Consider the following 19,933-nt stretch of genomic DNA (forward strand, 5'->3'; position numbering starts at 1 on the left):
CGTTAGACAAATGGGATATTTTATCTTGGCATTAAGGCTTTTTATTTGAGCACCGATTACAGCCATGGAAGGTCTCCCGTTCCACTTTCGAAGGGTAAACCAGCCCCCTATACCTTTCTCTGTCGCGAGATTGAGGTAAAACGATTTGTAGACTCGCGACACGAGTCGTCAGGGATTTCTGTCTCTGATTGAAGATTGGGAATTTGATCAAAGAAGGAACTTTGACTCGCATCCTCATAATTTATATAATATATAATTGTAATACGAAAGTTTGTAATAAATAATATTTATTTCCTGATTTCCCAAATAATATTTAATTCCTGGATCATCTTTCATAATCAAACTAATATTAGTGGAACTGTACAACTTACAAGTTATAATCAACGAGACCTTTCGTATCTCATATATTAACCGTGCAAAAGTTTCACACCTAGAAGTTATGTAACGCACACGCTTGCGGTGTTTCGATGACGAGGTGAAAAACGAATAAACGAACGAGCGCGGTTCCCCGGTTCTCGCTCGCACGGTCATCCTAACCTCGTTAACCGTTGGTACACCGTTTTCACGGTAATCGTAGGCGAAGGGTGTGAGTAAAGGTGAAAGAGAGATGAAAAGAGAAGGGAAACCGGACTAAAGAGAAACCAAGAGAAAGAGAAGAGGCCAAAGGGAAAGGTATACCCATCGTTCTCTACGTCCAGGCCTCTTATGCGCTGTTTAACTTATCCATTTAAAACTCAAACATGCGAAACAATTAATTAGTAATTAACGCTAGCCGATGGTGGGCGAAGGAATGAGAGAGAAGAAAAATGGTAGAACGATAGGGCGTTCGCCTCTGGGGGTGTCTGCACCGCCCCCAAAAGAGGGTAACGGCTGGGCGTAGAAGGCTTCTGCAGAGGCAAGAAACTTTAAAGTTCCAAACTTTAGTTCTGCTGTTAGCTTCTAATTAGCGGACAAACAGTTAACCTCCAGATACAGTCATGCCGCCTGCCCGCCTCCAAACCTGCTCTGCTCTCGAGGAAAGATATTCTAAACCCCTGCACGCGTGAATTCATTCGTGATCGTTATCGTACACTTCCATCCTGCCACACTAGGAATAATGAAGTTATAAATATTGAGCAGCAAAAAGGGTTCCCCATAGTCCTCCATATAGACTAATTCTTCTTGTTTATACTTGAGTTTTACATATAGCGTTTTAGATATCTCTTGCAGATTAATTTTAAGAAACACGTGATGAGACCAGGATTTATGTACCATTCAGAAAACACATTGACCATTGCATAAATTGAAAAGCACAAAAAAAAAATTTATCATCATTTATGCCATCCTCTTACAATGAATGAACCAGGAGGAAGTAAATCATTCGATCTCGGCAATTGATCGCGCACGTACATAATTCAATAAAGAAACTAATAAAAAGTAAAGTTGATCAGTTTAGTTTCTGAGCGATTCGTATAATACTTTGACATATTCCAGGCGATAGGAAGAATTTTGCCCTCGTTAAAATGCAACCTATCGTAACCCTCTATCCATCTCAATTCCAAATTCAACATTCGTTCGCGAACAATTACGACCGCAGATTTTAATTCCAAATTCTTGGCTCGTTCTCACGCGGATAAATCGTCGGTCATTTCGTGTGTCCCTCTGCACCCCTTTCTCTTACTCTGGCTGTCCTTAGCTGGTCGTCTACCTTCTTGATTGCCTGTCACTTCGCTTTCAAATTGCTCAGACGCGGTCTGTGCTACGAAAGCAAGAGAAAGAGAGAGAGAGAGAGAGAGAGAGGAAAGCATTCCTGTATTCGCGGTCGATCGACCACGCTCTGCATGCGGGCAACCTTTACACGCGAAACGACAAACGCACGCTCGCGGCGAGGTTCTCGCGACGAAGAGCACTGGTGTGTGTTGATTACGTGGCGTACAGAAACGCGACAGGGACGGAGGGGTAAGTTGGGTCATCGTTGGTGTGAGGGTTTCAATATGCTTCGACAGTAGTTACGATACCCACCCTGGACCCGCCATAGATCGGACGAAGTGGATGCAGAAGCGGACGAGAGGGCGTAGGTAGTGGGTGAGGGGAGAGAGAGGACTATCGTGCTGCGGTATCGGTAGCCTTGGTTATTTAGGAAACCATATCAAAGTTTGAGTTGGCTGGTTGCCGGCGGTGCGCAACCCTCCTATCGTGGCCTCCGCTTCTGGACAATGAGATCTCTTCCGGCCTCGTCGAGGTCGCCCTTGACGTTCGTTACCGGACCGAATAACGGCACCTGGAGCCATGAAAATGCTGCTGCATTGAATCTCTGAAGAGGTCGCGAACTCAGAAAAGACGTTATCCGTGATAGATCAATCGCCCATTATGTAGCCTGCAGGGCTGTTCGATAACTTCTTGTCATGCAATAGTAGTGAAGATTTGATGCTGGTCTAGGAATGATAAATATAGATTATGGAGTTTTTAATCAGTGACGATGTGTGGAACTACGGTAGAATTTCATTTGTCTGAAGTTCATTTATTGGAATGGAATTTTACGAAGGATGTGATCTATTAGGTGAATGAGAAATTAGAGATAGTGGATAACTTCTATTAGATGAACTTCAGTTATATACTTTTGTTTGTCCTCAGACAGACTCAGATGAATAGAATTCTACTACAATGCTATCATTGTCTCCATTATAAAATAATATATAAGTAGTCAGTCTTTTCTTCGTCTATAACTTCATTATGTAGAAATTAAATCAGTTTTCGATTTAAATATACCTAGAAACTCTGTGATGTGTCCCAATATTTCTATCATAATGTTAGCTTGCTTTTCACTCTATAATCTTCACTGTCATTTTAAACAAAATCACTTTCGCTGAGGTTCACGGTTTGCATAGACACTCGTAACAATTATGAGAAAAAATCTGGCGATGTTAACACGTTACGACAGTGCAGAAAGACGAACAGGCGGCCATTCTATTATACTTCTAGTTCGCTGTTAGAATGGCGCGGGTTCTTCTGGAAGGGTCCAGAGATTTAATTAAGGCAGAGCGAAGGACAGAAAGACGAGCGCTACGTCGTGTAAACTCGAGCTTGGCCGTCGCCCTAGTGTCCCTGTCGTAGTTTCGGGAACGAGCCAAGTCATTCCTCTTTCTTCCATTGCAGAAGATCACTCGAAAACTCGCGAGAACGCTCCACACGTCTGCAATGTAGATTCTGTTCGGCCGACCGTGTGAGTCAAAGTTCGTCAGGACACCTTGATCCCAAGGAGCCACTAACTTTGTCCGAAAGCCTTGTTTCTCTCTTCTTGTACATCACAATCTTGTGCGGGAACCGAGCCATTTCGTTCGACTGACTTCACCTGCATGTTGATGCGTGGAGAAATATCTGGACCTCTTCTCGTTTGTTTCAGGATTTTGTGATGAATTTGAGTTATTTGACGAAGGTTCTAATTTATGAGCGTAATGAATATTCTTCAATATTCGTAGTTTTTCGATGATTTATTTCTTTTTCAAGATTCTGTTTAATAGTTACGTAGTTATTACATGATATGAAATCGTTTGTACAGAAAATATTTATATGCCGAGGTATAACGGCGTAGAGATTATAATAGAACGATGCAATATGAAAGGCAGAAGAATAGTTTTGAACAAAAGTTCTTTGAATCCCAGAAAATTGAGTTCATTGTAGGATATCGCCTCGGGAATCTATGCCGGTGTCGAGTTGCGAGCATACTCGAAATCTGAATCGAAGTTTCGGTTTAATATATGTCGAAGCAATAGGCCTACTACGCAATAATCTGCAAAATCGTGCCCCAGAATATATATTTTTGAAACTCTCATATTAATCGATATTAAGATCATTCTACGATCATTCACCGTGGCCTGATTCTTCTAATTACTTTTCGTTTTGTCCACCATAGTTCACATACGTTATTCATTAAATTTCACAAAATTTGCACCAACAGGGTGTCACAGTCTCCAGCAGCGAAAACTGATATTCATGGCACTCGTGTTGCCAAAGTCACGGACCAGCACTCCCTAAGGCCGAACCTCGAAACAGCTAGCAGCATCATCTGCTCCGCGGTCGTGGTTTCAGCGTCAATAATTCGCAAAGGCTGCGGGGCAGCCTCTAACCGACTGATTTCACGCATCTGGCGTTTGGTGGTTTGGTCTTGCCTGATTCGTGCCGCGTGTACGCCAAGAGCAATAGCGAAAGACGTCGATGCTCACGCGAGAGAGCGTAGGATACACTTACTGGGAACAAGACGATAGAAGGCGAAACAGAGAGGCGAATAGAACAAGAAAGAGCGAAAGAGAAGGAGAGAGGGGGGAGTATGGCCAGTCTCTGCCTCGCCGCCGTGGTGGTCCCGTGATCAATATTCCTTACCCCCTTTGCCTTGGCTTACCCCTCCGGCGCGGTACGGGTACCCCTTACCTCGTGAAAACCCTACTTCTACTACCCACTCCCACCTCCCTTCAGGGAGAACCCGGGAGAAACCCCTGAAACCCCTCTCGCACCCTCGTCTTAATTAGGAGTCTGAATCTGCGGCGGACACGCGTATAAGGGCAGGCTGCTGGAGATCGGGAGAGGGTGGTTTGAGGGGTTGTGGGTGCAAGTGGGTGAGCGGGTGTAGTAGAGCTCTCGGGCAAAGCCAGACGAACGTCGTGTCCGAAACATTATTCCTAACTTTCGTACGATCACCGCCGCGTCACGGCTGCTGGACGACCCTTTTTATTATTCCCTGAAAATAAACACATTTGCGCTTCCTTGCCCTGTTCCAGGGCCGGGTTTCCGCCGTTGCCTCGAGCCTGCCTTGTCTGTCCCTCGTTCTGGACGAAAGAACTTCGCCTTGCATCTCCACCCGTCGAGTAATTAGCTGTTGTTCCGCAAGTCTGGATTTAATTATGACGGCGGATGCGGTTGATACGAGATGCTGCGAATTCTGTTTTCTTTTTTCTTTTGTTTGTTTCTTACTCTTCTGGTGTTTTAGTTTCATTTCCTCGTCGCGATCAGTACAGTTTGCTGGATCAAACACCATCGTGAACTGCACGGTTGGGTCACTGCACCTAACGAAGCACATTGAAAAGTTTCAACTCTCGCCAATTTGCTTCCGACTAATTTCTTCCGTCCCCTTTCGCGTTTTCCAAAGTCTCCGGTGCGTTTCTTGTTTGTTTCGCCCAACGTACACGTTCATGACTTTCTCGACAATCAGTGCCTCTTATTTCTCCTCTTATTTATGTCTCTGTAGTAAAGAGTTTGTTCGTTAACCGAAAAACATTAATTTAATCATGGATAAATTATGTCCGGATGAGATTGCTAGACATCCGTTTCGATCGTCTTGACCAAATCAACGAGGACTCGTTAAGAGGAAATAGTTTGGACAAAATAATTAATTTGTTTAAAATAATTTATTTGTTAAAATAATTAATCGACACTGGAGGATAATCGAATTTTGAAGAAACACGCTACGCACCGGAGCGAGCCGATATCGCTCGAATCTCTCGTTCGTGAAAGTATTTACATGCGTGGTACATACAGACGAAGTACATAGAGGGTAGTGACGGTAAGGCTGAGCCGAGAGGATATTGGGGTTAGGCCATTCATTAGATTACGGGAATTCGGAGGTACCCGTTGAGGGGTAGAAGAGAAGAGAAGGTTGGGGGCGAAGATGCGGGACTGGGTGCACGATCGGGGACTAACCTGCGTGCATTAGCTGACGTCACGAGGCGCAGTAATAAGGGAAAGGGTTGAGAAGGCGAGCGAGAGGCAAGATTACCTTTTTTCGCGGTTGAACGAAATATTATTTGCGTATCTCGTATGATGAAATTTAATTCGAGGATGTGACATGAAAAATTTAGTAGGAAAATATTTATGGAATACTTTTACTCTGAATAATTATCACACAACATTTAAAAGAGATTCTATAAACTTTGACTATAAACTATAGACTTTGGAAAAGATTGTATCTAATTTATTATCTATTATAATGCGTAGAATCAAGTAATTATAAGAAAACAATGATTGTTTTCTTCTGTTACAGCGTCGACCCACACGAGGCGGGACTATCCCCGCCAAATCATGAACAAGGTAAGCCAAGGTATTTTCTCAATAATATAAATTAATTGATAGTATAAAATAAAATACAGGTTACTAGCAATTTGTGTTTATATTCGATGTCGAACAAGTTAACAATGTGTTCGACAGTTTGCATTGGTAGTCAGCGAGCGTAGCGAGTCAGTTACTAGGGAAAATCGATCCAACACCTTTAATCGCTTTTCATGCAGCATGCGTCGGTCATTACGTGCTCGTATTTTCGGTGGCTATTATTTTAATGGTCTATATCGAACAATCAACAACTCTACCATGAACGAAATTCATTGACAGAGCTATAATAACACTTAACAACCCATAAAATTAATCATAGTACATAATACGAATTCCTTATTTTATCAAAACTGTTAATATCTACTAAGAATTGGATTGTTCAAATATTTTTGAGAACATAGAATTGTTACAGGACTAAAAATCTCTTTGATATATTTACATGCAATCAAATTGACATATCAAACAAGCGATATTCATCATAGAAGAAAGCCCTACATTAGTCGTCTAAACGTCTATCCCCTAAATCTTACATAATGATCCGAAGATCGACGTTCGCTGCACGCCTTAACACGAGCGCAACACAAACAGAAGATTAACCGAGAACTTTACGAATGCACCGTTTCTGAAGTTTCTACGGGATAACTAAAATCAGAGGGAGAACTTTTTAACTTGGTTGCACGTTTAGAAGTCGCGGGTAGTAACGGTGCGTAGCACAACGTGGGGAGATGGTTCCGTGAGTCTTTCGCGCCTTCTTGTGCGTGTGCACGTGCACGTTTGCACGCGTTGGATACACGTATCTAGCTCGAATGTATATGTATAACCCGAGCCTCATTTGTAGGCCCTTTATGCGCCGTCTGCCTTTCCTCATTATGCATTGCACATGAGAAAACTTGCTTGGAATCTCTGCCCCTCCTACGTTGTCTGCCTCACTTTCTTACCGCTCCCGTTCAACGAAGTGGGGTGTTGATCCCTTCACCCCCGTCCCCGAACCTCGTTCCACCACTTCTTCCACCACTTTTCTCTTTCTCTCTCTCTCTCACACACACTCTCTGTGCCTAGACTGGTAGCTCTGCTTCTTTATAAACTTTTAATGACGGCAAAGCCTAATCGAGAGAACGAGCGAGCAGAGCCTACCTCGCCTTGACTCGCAAAGGCTATCCAAGAAAATCAACGTTAAATCTCGATTTTCGGTACTCTCTGGTGGAGGTCTTGAAGAAAGCTTGCTTGACGAGGCTAATGGCGGGGACTGTCCGCTAATTGTCATTGATTATTTCTGTTCCTGTTTGTTCAGTTCCTGAAGATATAGAAAAAAATTAAAAATCACTTTTCTCAAGACCGGTTATTAAAAAGTAGGAAGTTTTAGTTCATAGATAAAAGTAATTGAAAGAAATAAGTATCTCTTTTGAAACTTATTCATCATAATTAAATTAATTTACATTAGCCATAGGAACAGAAGTTTTAAAAGTTTTAATAAGTTAAGGCGAAAAATGAATTAATAGCACGCGATAGTAATTTAATTTACAAGCATATGAAAGTAATATTATATACTGTATATATCTAGCAATAAGCGATGTAATGGACAAGATATCATTTCCCGATTTGTGTGCAAAAGTGAAGTATTCAACAAATCATTTAACGTTTACGCCTGGTTCGATGCTCGCGTGAATTAAACTTCCACCAGGAATTTCGTTCTACGGCGGCCGATTCGAAAGCATGCGTATTTACGATATAGCGAATAGTTTATATCTGCGAAATGCTTTGCCGAAGTTCGGTACACAAACCTTAGCGCGAAGGCGGTTAACTGTTTGCTATACTGAAATAGCCCCTCGTTAACTTCAAAGTATAATTAACATGTCCTAAAACTGGACTGGTTTTAGATATGAACATTGTTTCTGTACGATTGATAAATTAACGTTTTTCGAAAAAATTACATTTTTCAGAAAAGATATAATCTTATTCATTTGTAAAATTTAATTTTTGTTACAGAAGAGTTATTAAAGGAAATTTTGGGAGAAAACGTTTTATCTAGATTAATAATATAGTAAGTGATACTAGTAAACAGTAGAGTAGCAAGTAGAATTGGAAAGAAGGTGGAGTTAAAGATATCGAAACGAAAGTGTTCCGATTAGCGGAGTTTTATTTTACACAGTATCATATATTAGAGAAGTGGACCGGACATTAGGTATACGACTGACTGCAGTCTTTTCTTACCCTTAGTAAATGGGGGACAACAGAAAGGTTAAAACCTTCGACTCCTAAAGTACGATTAAACTAACCCTTAGTTATTTCTTCCGTATACGTCGTTACGTACATTCTGCTCCGTCGCTATATACACGTTTCCTGATCATTAGTTACGACTTCCTTGGGATCTCCCAGAAAGAATTCAAACCTCATATTCTCTTTCTATTTTTAACAAGGATTTTAAATTACCTCTGTGAGCAAATAAAAAATAAGGAATCTATCGGACAACCCATAATTTAATAGTTTGATAAGAAAAGAAGAAAGAAATTCAGATCGATGAATGCAAAGAAGCCATCGTTTCCTTTTCAATCAACGCTCGCAGGGATCCCGGTCGGTTAAAATGTTCGCGGCATCATTTAGCGGCAGCACTCTTTCATAAAGACCTTAATAAAAATCCCAATCTAAACAAGCTTAATTTACGTCCGCCACATAATTACCTACCCCTGAGGCGAAACCCTCCTCGTTCTCGCTCGGCCTTTTTTCTCCCGTGGCGTTAGCAAACCACTTCTGGTGTGCACCAGGAGAGCGGAAAAAGAGAGGTGAGTCCTGTGGGCTGGGCGAGTTCCAGAGGCGTGCCTTCTTCGTCGCCGCGTCGAGAGCTCTCTGAAAAATCTAAGAGGCTTAAAGCATTAAAAGGGTTATACAACATTCATTAACAGAGCGGGTCAACCTTTGTGGAAATTTCCCTTGGAACCGGGCTGCACCGAGCTGGAGGCCGCCTTCTCGACCATTTCTCTTCTCCTCGCTGCAATTTCACTCCGTGGAGGATGTTTCTCTCTTTCTCTGACGCTCAAGCGAGGTTTGGTTTCTCCTTGTCTCTAGGGGGAGAGGGGCAGGGGCAGCAGGATAGTCACGTGAGCAGAGTATCCAGGCAAAGGGGGCGGTAGGATAGAAAGTGGCGGAGAAAGGAGAGGAGGGTCCGTCTCTGATGAAGATGTCGCACACGCCAGGGACCCTGGCGAGATTACTCGGGTTAGAACCCGTGGACCCTGGTCAGGGCACATGCTAATTGCTTTATTTGACATCAAGAAATAATGTACTGCTGTTCTATGGCGCGGCGGCCATCGTACAGGGAACCCCGCGAGGAAACCTGAAACCCCTCGCGCCCTCTTCGACTCTCGCGCTTGTCCCTTCGTATAAATCTCCGCGGCTCGCCCACTTTCGCTCGTGCCCTCGTTAAATCTCCTTAAGTTGGAAATGACAGCGTTATTAGGACGTTAGTCGAAGATGTAATTTATCCCTTTCTTTTCCATTTGGAAGTTTTTACATTCTAGTTTTCACGATATTAACCTTCTATAGGCAAACTAAACCGCACTTTACCCTTAAATTTCTTAGATAAGAATTGTTATTTTTATTGAAAATTGGACTCTAGATTAGATAATCATTGTTTAGAAGAATATATAATAGAAAGGCACTGAAATTATGAACAGTTTCCGAAATAATACATCTATTTATATGTATCACTTGGGGTAAAACATCGACTGTAAAGAATTAAACGCTAGCTAAAACCGCCGCTTATATTATTTCACAGAATATAAAAAATAGAAAATCTACAAGAATTTTCCTTACAATTCTTTTAACGTTCAGCATAAATAAATCCAAGAGGGTTTTCATTGGAAATGACTCACTATGCCGAATTGGCGATCGTACATGGGACGTATGGTCAAGAAAAAAGGATCCATTCACCTACCGGACCTAATAACCCTTAGTTGAACCAATAACCGTTTCTCCAAGTTACATATGGAGGAATTTGTATTCGAAATCGGACATATCCAAGGGATGATCGTAGCTTCCAACGCGGGGCACGCGTCTTTCTCGTAAATATGCTTCTTGAACCAGTCGAGTAGCATTGGCTCGCAAAAGGGGGCAGAACGCACGGCTCTACAAAGCGTTAGGGTCGCTTTCGAGGTCGCCAAGGGTGCATTTCATCTTCGAGCGCGTCAGCTCGGAGATCGATCGGTCGTACGCTTGATGTCGAATCATCCATCTTTTATCGAATCGAACCCGATGGTCAGGCTGACACTTTTTCGCGCAACTTTCGCTCTTCGGAAACACTTTTTTGCACCATCTGCGTTTGATGATCGCAATTTTAGTCAAATGATACGTATTGTGTTCTTAATATGGTAAGATGTTAATATTTTTTTTAGTAGTAATTAATATGTACGCTTCTGTTTAATAGTTTGGAGCATGCTAGAATATAAAGAGAGATAATGACTTCCTTATGTAAATAAAATTTATTAGAAATATGTATTTAGAAATATTTTATACTTTTTAATATAATTCTTTTATAATATAATTTAATAGCAATTAGTAATAGTAAATATTAGTAATTAGCAATAGTAATTTAATAGTATTAAAATTGTAATTAATTATATTTAGAAATGAAAACTGCAATTATAATATTCTTATTTCTCAAAAAGATGGACAAAAAGTTGTTCCAGTGTCTCAAACTTTTAACATTGATAAAAAACATGCAATTCCTCGGAGGACATTGTCATATACTTATGACGGCACTCCTTTAGACGGAGTTCGAGATTGTTTCGAAAGTTCGTCTGGCTTGTAAATATTTTAAGCCGCGAAAATATAACGAGATTCGAGTGATATATCTTTTATCGGAACGAGCGGTCAGCTGTCCGTTACCACGTTCAATTTTTATGATTAAAGTTTTCGTTCAGGCGCGTGTGCACGTACCGGTTCGCTCTGCTATGTTCGTGATCGCGTTCTCGAATTTATCAATATTAATCCGAAACTTGTCAATGTTACACGTGAAACCACTTATGGAAGAGATGTTAAGTTCATCTGGGTGGCCTTGTATCTATGATGCATTTCCTTGTACAGAATATGCAGTTCCGTTAATTTTACTTTGGAATTTCGCCTAGCTTTCACATGATATAATTACAAATACGTTATCGTATTTGTACGGTAAACTGTAAAAAGATACCTGTCGTTTAGAACGAGATAAGTACCTATGTGAGGGAATTGGATGATCCATCTCTCACCGAACAGGGGTCCGACATTGGACGTCAAGAGCATACTTCTATCCGAACTTCTGGCTTCGAAAGCGTCCATCATGCTTGGACAGAACGCATTCCCCTAGGCAAACATTCGTTAATATTCACCTGTGCCGCGTGATACCAATGGAGAAAGTTCAAACATCGACGGACACCCGCAGAATTTTGTTAACGATTATTGATGCACGTTCGATGGCTCTGTAATTCAAGACTGATAATATCCCATTATTCCTGGATTATATCGAGTCCTACTCAGCGCGTTTTGTTCGATAAATTCTGCTTACATTTTTAGCCTATTGTTTAGTGCAATTCTAGTTATTCCATATCGCATCCAAGAATAATATTAATATCATAGAATCTACTCTATATAATATTAGTTCAGATATATGTATGGACATACGTATTTTCTCATGGATGGTTACTATAACATCGTAGATGTTTTCCCGAATTATACGTTGCTTCACTTTACTCTCGTAAATAAATATGTAAACGAATAAAGATATTAACTGTAATATCTTTGTAAATAATACGCGAGAATGACGCGAAATCCACCGAACTATAATTTTGTGGCCGTATCCTCCTACAATCGCGGGAGATAAACAGACGTACTGAAATAAATTTGGGAAAACAAAAGTAACCATCAAGCAACCACATAGAATATACCGTCGATGCGGTTGAGACGATGACCATAGTGACACGTTGTATGAGAGTCGTGAGAAAACCGGGAAACCATGGGAAGAGAAACAGGGATGGCAAGGGACTATTTTTGTGGTTAACAGAGAATAATTTAAGGGTGGATAATACGCGGAGCCAGTGTAATTTAGCCACAGTACTGACACCGGCGGCGATAGAGTGCGTGCTGGTTTTCATACACTCTCCGCAAGAACGACGCACGGTTGACGTGTAACCGGGAATCAGGGGCTCAGGTGTTTCACCGGATAATAGGCGACATCACCTCTTCCTACGATCTCTCCCCTTCTTCTTCTGTATCATCGTCAAAGCCTGATCGATGTAATATTCACGCTCGATACGCGTCCCAGCTTCTGTAACTTGGGACGCTTGGCGCTTGTACATTTTCCCTGGAATCTCATCAACGTCCCTTTCACGTGTTCTTGAGCAACGTGTACTTTAGACTCGTTCCTAGAAAAAGGGTGCCGGCAAGGTATATTGTTTTTGCTTGCTATTCTTGTTGGAGAATAGCGTCGTTCAAAAGAGGATTATGTCGACATATAATTGTCAGAAATTTATGAATGACTTTGTTACTGACTTGTTATTATTTGTTATACATTAATGGACGAAATTTTATCGTACATTAATTTTGGATAACTATATCACTAATTTATCACTTAGTTTTATATAATTCTTTACCATTCTATTCAGAATGTTTCTGTACGATAATATTTTACTTCATGACAACTTTTTATATTCCAATATCATTCAGTAATAGTAAAATTCTTCAATGAACGCGATTCTCTAAATTCCACGATTCTACGAACAAAGTGATTCTGTGTTGGTTTACATTGAACATTTCATCAAGAACTTTCAATTCTATGAAAGACTACACTGAAATAGCAGAATAGAATCTTGCAATAATATAATAAAAGACCAGGATGATATCAGTGTCGGTTTAAAACACGGTTAGCCGAGTGTCGTTTACACTAGCGGATTTTCGTGATACACACATTCGTCGGTGACGGTAAACACTCTCTTTTGTCGGGTTTCGCGTGGAGTTAAGCCGAGGTCTCCCATTAGCGTCGCTCGGAATTACAAAAATAACACTTGTCCCTGAAGCGGAGCCCCACGGGGTAACCCGACGTAGTTAAGTAAAATTAAGCTAAAATTTCCGTCGAGTCTCGCGCGACGTGTATATTCAACCCCTTTTTCGGCAGCTCTCATGGCCGGTGGCCAGCCTGGCCAACCCCTGCATCTCTGTTCTACGCCTCTTTCCATATCTCGGACACTTGCTCGCCTCACTTTCCGCGTTCATGTTACACTCACTCTGATCCCTTTCCCGTCGCGTCGGCATTAAATATTTACCTTTCAATGAATATGCAAATATAATTATTTACGCGCAATTTAGACGTTTTTACGCGGCCTCGCGTAGCCAGTCGACAATTTCCCTGCTCGTCGACGATTTTCAACAGGAAGAAACGACCGTAAAAGAGGCCGCTCGACGTCCCGAGCCCGTGTGCAAATTCATCCTCTACCTCCCGTTCCATCTCCAACGATGGTGATTGCACGCTTTCATTAAACGTATTGCTGCTCGAAGTATATCGGTAATTGCGTTATCGGTCTTTTAATGAAGTATTGGTATCGAAGCAAATCGCCCGTTTTACGTGTACACTACTACGTGTCTTCTGTGTCGTCGTTAGTTAATTAATGGTGAGAAAATAAAAAATATTGGATAGAGAATGTCGAAGAGAGGAAAAATTTTTATAGAGAAAGTATTTTAATACTACATATTTGTTTAAATATCAGTGCATTTGAAGAAGTATCTACGCTTGGTTTCTTTATACGTAGAAGTCTATTATTACCTAAAAATTTTGGTGAATAAAATATTATATGTTAATATAATACATTGTATCATTGTACTTAGAGAAGCATCTACACAGCTTCTCATACCAAGAAGCATTAATTTCGCATTATGCCGGTATTTCGTTACGCGATCAACAAGATCACCTCACCAAAGGCAACCTGTTATTAAACCCACGGGTCTGTCTTTATCTGGCCATCGTTCTTCGCGGGATTAACCTGTAACGTTAATTATCTACCCGGGGTTCGCAGGGAACGTGGCTGAAGCGGCATCAAAGAACCGAGTGTTTAGCTGCAATATCTTTCCAACGGGTTGCACATCCGTGACCAGAAAAGGAGGCCAGCGAATTCAAAAGAGGGCGAATGGAATGGGTCGAGGTGGCGATTTGTGGTTGCCGAAGAAACCGGAGAATCCATCTCCGGCCCTTTAACAACCAAACGCCATCTTTGATCTTTTCCTTCCCTTCGTAGGTTCCTTTAAAATCACTTGAACTCCTCTATTACACAAAATTATTACTGTTTAATTATCTTTCTATTCGTAAATATGCATACAGTGCCTCAGGAAAGTGTTTGATCGTTTAACATAAAAGATTAGAAAGAACTTATGTATATTGTATGTGTTATATACAATATTTTTCAATTTTATTAGCATTCTGACAAGACACGACTGTCATGATTATATTACTAAAATTTGTTTTTATTAAGTTTTCTTCGAAAATGAAGTCGAGTGATTCTCATATTGCTAAGGAATAATTCTGATTTAAAGCTTTCTAAGTAGCAATAAGTTTACCACGCAAAATATACCGGCGCCTTAATCGAACGGTAGTAAGAAACTGAAAGAAAAATACCGTTATTGGAAGGAATCACCGAGAAGACTATCAGAAACGGGAGATATTGCGCGTGGCGTTCGGTTCGCGGGGTTGCCTCAGACGAAACGACCAGAAGAGAGAACCATAAGCAGCCATCTTCGGAGCCCTGTCGTGCTTTAGCCCAATGTCGTAGCCAATATCGCGAAGAAAGGATACAAACGACTTGAAATAGACCTTGAAAATAGATTCGAGACCGATCGCGCAGCCAGGGGAATAAGCCATCGATATAAATTGCTCCATCCACTGACGCCGTCGACGTCGTTGTGTCGTCGTCGACGCTATATCGTTAAACTAAAAAAAAAAAAAGGAAAGCCGCTTGTGAAAAGTTTGCCTCTCACGAATAACGCATGCATCGCCAGATACGGGAATACTGTGAGCGAAGATACGTATTCTTGGCTCTAAAGAACGTGGTTGAGCGGTTTGCGAATTTTTCCCACTGACACATTGCTACCGCGAAGCTCTCCAGAGAAATGAAATTTTTAGAAGCACGCGTGCGTCAGTTCTGACGAATTTCGGGAGGTTATTTATTCTTCCAGCATTTTTTCGCCGCAGTTAATGGCGAGGTTAGCGTGAAATTTCGCTACCTAAAAAATTGTATTCATGGTTGAATATTTACCTTTACTACGTTTTAGAAAAGTGCAAGAGATGTATATCTAATGGACGAAGTGACGGAATATTATTATATTCAACACGATTTTTAGCGATATCTATAGAATGATATCGCAACTTAAACATGGAATATAAATAAAAAATCATAAATATTTAAAAAAAATTATTCGTTAACATATAGCATATATTATCTAGTGGATAGGTCAGCAATAAATATATTAATGTACTTAGAAAGGCAATATTTATTTCTCGAACCAAATGGGATTATTTCGCCGATTCAACGCAAATGCATAAAATGCACGAGATTCCTCGGCAGACAAATATTAATGCTTCAATTCGAATGATCTTCCACGGCGTCGTTAATATGTTCTCGAACGGCTGACATCCTATGGTAAACAATTTCGGGCGAGAAGAACGAGAGAGCAACGAAGAGAAAATGTATTCGCGAGTTTCCAATTTGCGGTTGCGGCTGTTAGAACAGAGCATGGAAGGAGGAAGGGAAGGGGTGGTCGGTCGGCACCGGGGGTGGTCGAGGGTGGAGAGCACAGGAGGTGGCGACGGGTGGTTCGAGGCTCTATTATGGTAATTATATGATAAATACAACAAGGCCTTAGGCGGTGTCTCCTCTCTCTTGGATCCTCGATTCTACCCTCGCCTCTTAGGAGGTTCTCTTTGCAGCCGCGAATCCTCTTCTTCCATCGGTGGCAGGAATCTCACTCTGCTCACAGTACCACCTCGTTCTTCCTTTTCTCCGATGCTTGTCGTTCCTCTCTCCACCTCTTGCGTGCTGGCTGCTTCTCTTTCAGCTCCTCCTTCCTCTCTCCTTTCCTTCCTTTCAGTCGCCTCGGCGTTTCTGCGCGAGCACCGGCGGTTTCGTTTAAAATACGCCTCCTCTCTTGACGGAATGCAATTAATCTTACTCCCTCTCGATCTTGCTTTCTCATAGAAGAGCCCACCGTGAAAGGGATGAGTAACGCGGCTGGAAGAAGTGTTACTGACTTAATGAAGTACGACTTCTGATGCGTGTTGTTACTGGTCTGTGTGTGCAAGACAGAGAGAAAGAGAGAAAGCGAGAAGATATAAATACAGAGGGCTGGAAAGAGAAAGGTGCAAAGAGAACGATTCCGCCGGAAATCCTGACTAAACACCCGCTTTCATTATCACGCTACGTTTACCCAGCACGTCTTTATGGCTAAAGAGGAAGCGAATTAGATAAGTAGGTTACGCTGTTTGCCTTAAAGACTGCGAATTCTTTTACCTCATGATCTTTTTCCGTTCGTTGGTCGTTAAACGTGGGTGATAATTATTTACGGACCTTTGGCCTAAGTGATGAATTGTATTTAATTATGGATTAGTCTTAATACTAACAAAATGATCTTGGGTAGAGGAGAATGAGTTATAAAAGTACAAGCTTTTTATTCTTAGTTCAGCGTTAACGCAACTAATTTTTATTTATTTATCCAAACTATTTTCAGTTAGCCATGATATCGAGTTCTTTAACATATTTTACAATCTATCTATCTAATCTATTTTAATTTACTACTCTAAATTATCTATGGAACTTCCTTTTAACCACACAAAACTTCTCGATTCTGACGAAACTAATCCTTCTCCACCTCATCGCTCTGATCTGAATCGTCCAAGGGGCTGGTTCATCCACGTAACCGCGGCACCACACGCTCCCCAAAGGGCTCGAGAGCGAACGAAGCTCACGGTAGCGTTAAACGCGATTCGTGTACGCGCATGTAAACTAATATTCGTCGGTAGCGACTCGCGCGCCGTTGAAAGAGGGAGAGGGACGTATTCGCAGGGTAGATACACGCGGCGGAATCATTATAAATAGTCATAATTACAACAGTCGCGCGTGCTTAATTCAATTAGGCTGATTAACGTTGTACATTGCAACTTCTCCCCGGTTTCGCCCTTCTGCCGGTTGAGCCCAAGCTTCAACCAGCCAGCAACGACTGGAGAGTTCGGGTTCTGGCTGGTCCTGGGGGTGTGCGCGCGGCCGAGCAGAGCGCGTAAAATATACCCCGTATCCTGGCCAGGATCCCAGGACCACGCCGCGCCACGGTATTATGCTTATGCATAGACAAGTTATAGCCCGGTTAATATGATTATCTCTTCGACGAGAGGCGGAGCGAGCCGCGAACGGACGAAGGATGGGATGCGGAGAAACGAGATGCAGAGCACGATGCGTTGCCCGGGATCTGCTTCGCCGCGTCGAGCCAACGAGTTAGAATTGTATGCATATATCATGCATGCATTATGAGCTAGAAAATTTCGGTTTCGCTCATACCGACTGAGCCAGATGTGGACATTGTCCGATTTTTTTTTACGATGTTGGTCGATGATATTTGAAGCGGATCAAATATAATTTGGACAGGGTGACTTTAAATAGGAGGTTGCTGGTTTTTGAACTTTGTCTTTAAGAAAGATACACAGAAAAAGAGTCATAGATCGAACTAAAGTCATAGATCGATCCACACCACATAATTGTTGCAAGCTTCACGGAGTCGATATAGAAACGAAAGCTCTTCGAATCCTAAAAGTACGTCAGCTGGCATCGATTCTTTCGGTCGTAAAGGTTGATCTGCAAGTCAGAACAGAATGAGCAATAAAAAGTTGGCGGTATTATTAATAGTCGTGAAACCGAAGGCTAAATAGAGAAAAAGAAGGTAAAGGAAGTGAAGTAGAGAAAAAGAAGGTAAAGAGAAGCTGGGCGGGAGTCGTTGGATTTGTCGCAGCACGGATCGAATCCGAATAAATTAGCCCCGTCGTGGGAACACGAACGAGATATAAAATTTTGAATATGAATGGACGGTTTTGCATTCGTAATGAGCTCTTATTCCGGAAACAAAGCGCAGCTGACGAGAACATATGTAGATGAAAGCGGGTGCGAGGAACAAGCATCCCATAATGCGACCTAACGTTCGAAGATTCGTTCGAGATGGTTTAGTTCGTTCCTTCCGTTTTTCTAATTAGGATTTTATGTCTTTAACTGTGTGTAATTACAAGATTCAGAAGCGTTACTTCAGTCCTGGTAAATCATGTTGAATTTAAGATAGATTTGTAATTATTTCGATTGAATCTTAAATATCGGCATATAGATGTCTCCATAAATTTATAATTTTATAAGATATAAAGAATGGTTTTATTACTATAGTCGTATATAAAGACATAGTTCACACGATAGAGGATTATTCCTCAGTAGAAGTGGAGTATAGTTTGCTATAGAATAGAGCAGCCGGGAGGGTGATATTGAAGGAGAAGATTGGTAAGACGGAAAAGTGAGGGTGAAGACAGAGAACAGATCACTCATTTCGCCTATCCCTACCGCTAAACTCATCAACCACCGGTAATTCCATCAATGCTTCAAGCATTAAGGTAAAGTCTAAGTCATGTATCCCATTCTGTAATCTAACAAAGTAGTATTTACCGAAAATGCAATTTTATATAATCGATGTAAACGTTTGAGAATTATGTATTCGATGTAATAAATTCCTCAGGAAAATAATTCTTTATAAATATCAAAATTGTAATTTCAAAACTTAAAATTGGAGTACTATGGATAAGTAACTACATAAATATGGTAAACTTAGTAACATTTATGCAAATTATAAAACAATGGATTATCTATACTTGTCACCTCGAGTGCAACAATAGAAGTGAAGATCAGCGAGTACACCGACTCGTCTTTGTATAAACAGGCCGGGCGACATTTAATACCAGCCCGTTGAATATTCCGTCGAATGGACCACGATATTGAATTGGCTGCTGCTTAATTGTAACCTCGCTCGTCACGAGGGTCCCATTCACTTGTAAGCGGAATTTGCATAATTTTTACATTGGCCACCGTGTAATCGATTTGAATACCGCTGGTGATATCCGCTTCCTTCTTTAATCGATTCGAATCCGCACGGTTTCTGTCCCTCTTTGCATCGATTGTTTTAGTTAGAATTGCTAAGTAATCATTTTGATGACTGAAAATCGATAACAATAATGAACCGCGACACGTGAAACGACCGAAAAGCTTGAATTTTCATTACCACAATGAATTCTATTAACCTCAATCTACGCGTTTTTTCTAATGAATATAATCAAGTATCTGAGAATGATACTATCAAAATTATTACAATTTTTCTATTATTTCAAGGGTAGTACCTGATTAGCAAAAATTTTCTCTTTCAGATTCTCTTTTCGCAAAAGTATCTTTTTATTTATTGCAGACATTTAAAAAATAAATGTTTCATACGACCCCTAAAAATTTACGTCGGAATTATATTACGGCAAAAAGATGCTTATCAATTTTTTCAAGCTTATGACATGCACTTTTGTCGCAGAGCGATGCGTTTGACCTGTAACATGTCGTTACAACTGTGTAGTCTCGATCAACGTTTAAGATCAGAGTTATGGCCATTAATTTTTTATCAAATGTATCCAAAGTACGCGAATTTCCCTTTTCCCTTTCCACCAAATTTGTTTCTTTTTTCCATTAAAGGGCACCGTAAATTATCCACTTTTTCTTCTGTATTAGTCGGTTCAAAGAGAAGCTCAGTAACGTGACGGTCGCATTTTCCAGCGTTGACCAGC

General features: G+C 41.1%; 1 protein-coding gene across 14 annotated transcripts in view; it reads left to right on the forward strand.

The window, feature by feature from the left end:
• Nucleotides 1-19,933, forward strand: part of LOC126918331 (mucin-5AC-like) — a 304,827-nt gene that overhangs the window by 226,050 nt on the left and 58,844 nt on the right. For 8 of the 14 annotated variants that reach the window (XM_050726086.1, XM_050726087.1, XM_050726088.1 and 5 more), the window contains one exon: nucleotides 6,014-6,060. The exons of the other annotated variants lie outside the window; for them this stretch is intronic. In XM_050726086.1, the coding sequence (XP_050582043.1) occupies nucleotides 6,014-6,060 (47 nt within the window). The remainder of the gene's footprint in view (nucleotides 1-6,013; nucleotides 6,061-19,933) is intronic. 14 annotated transcript variants of the gene reach the window in all.

Source organism: Bombus affinis, chromosome 7 (assembly GCF_024516045.1).
Source record: "Bombus affinis isolate iyBomAffi1 chromosome 7, iyBomAffi1.2, whole genome shotgun sequence".
In the NCBI taxonomy this organism is placed as follows: Eukaryota; Metazoa; Arthropoda; class Insecta; order Hymenoptera; family Apidae; genus Bombus; species Bombus affinis.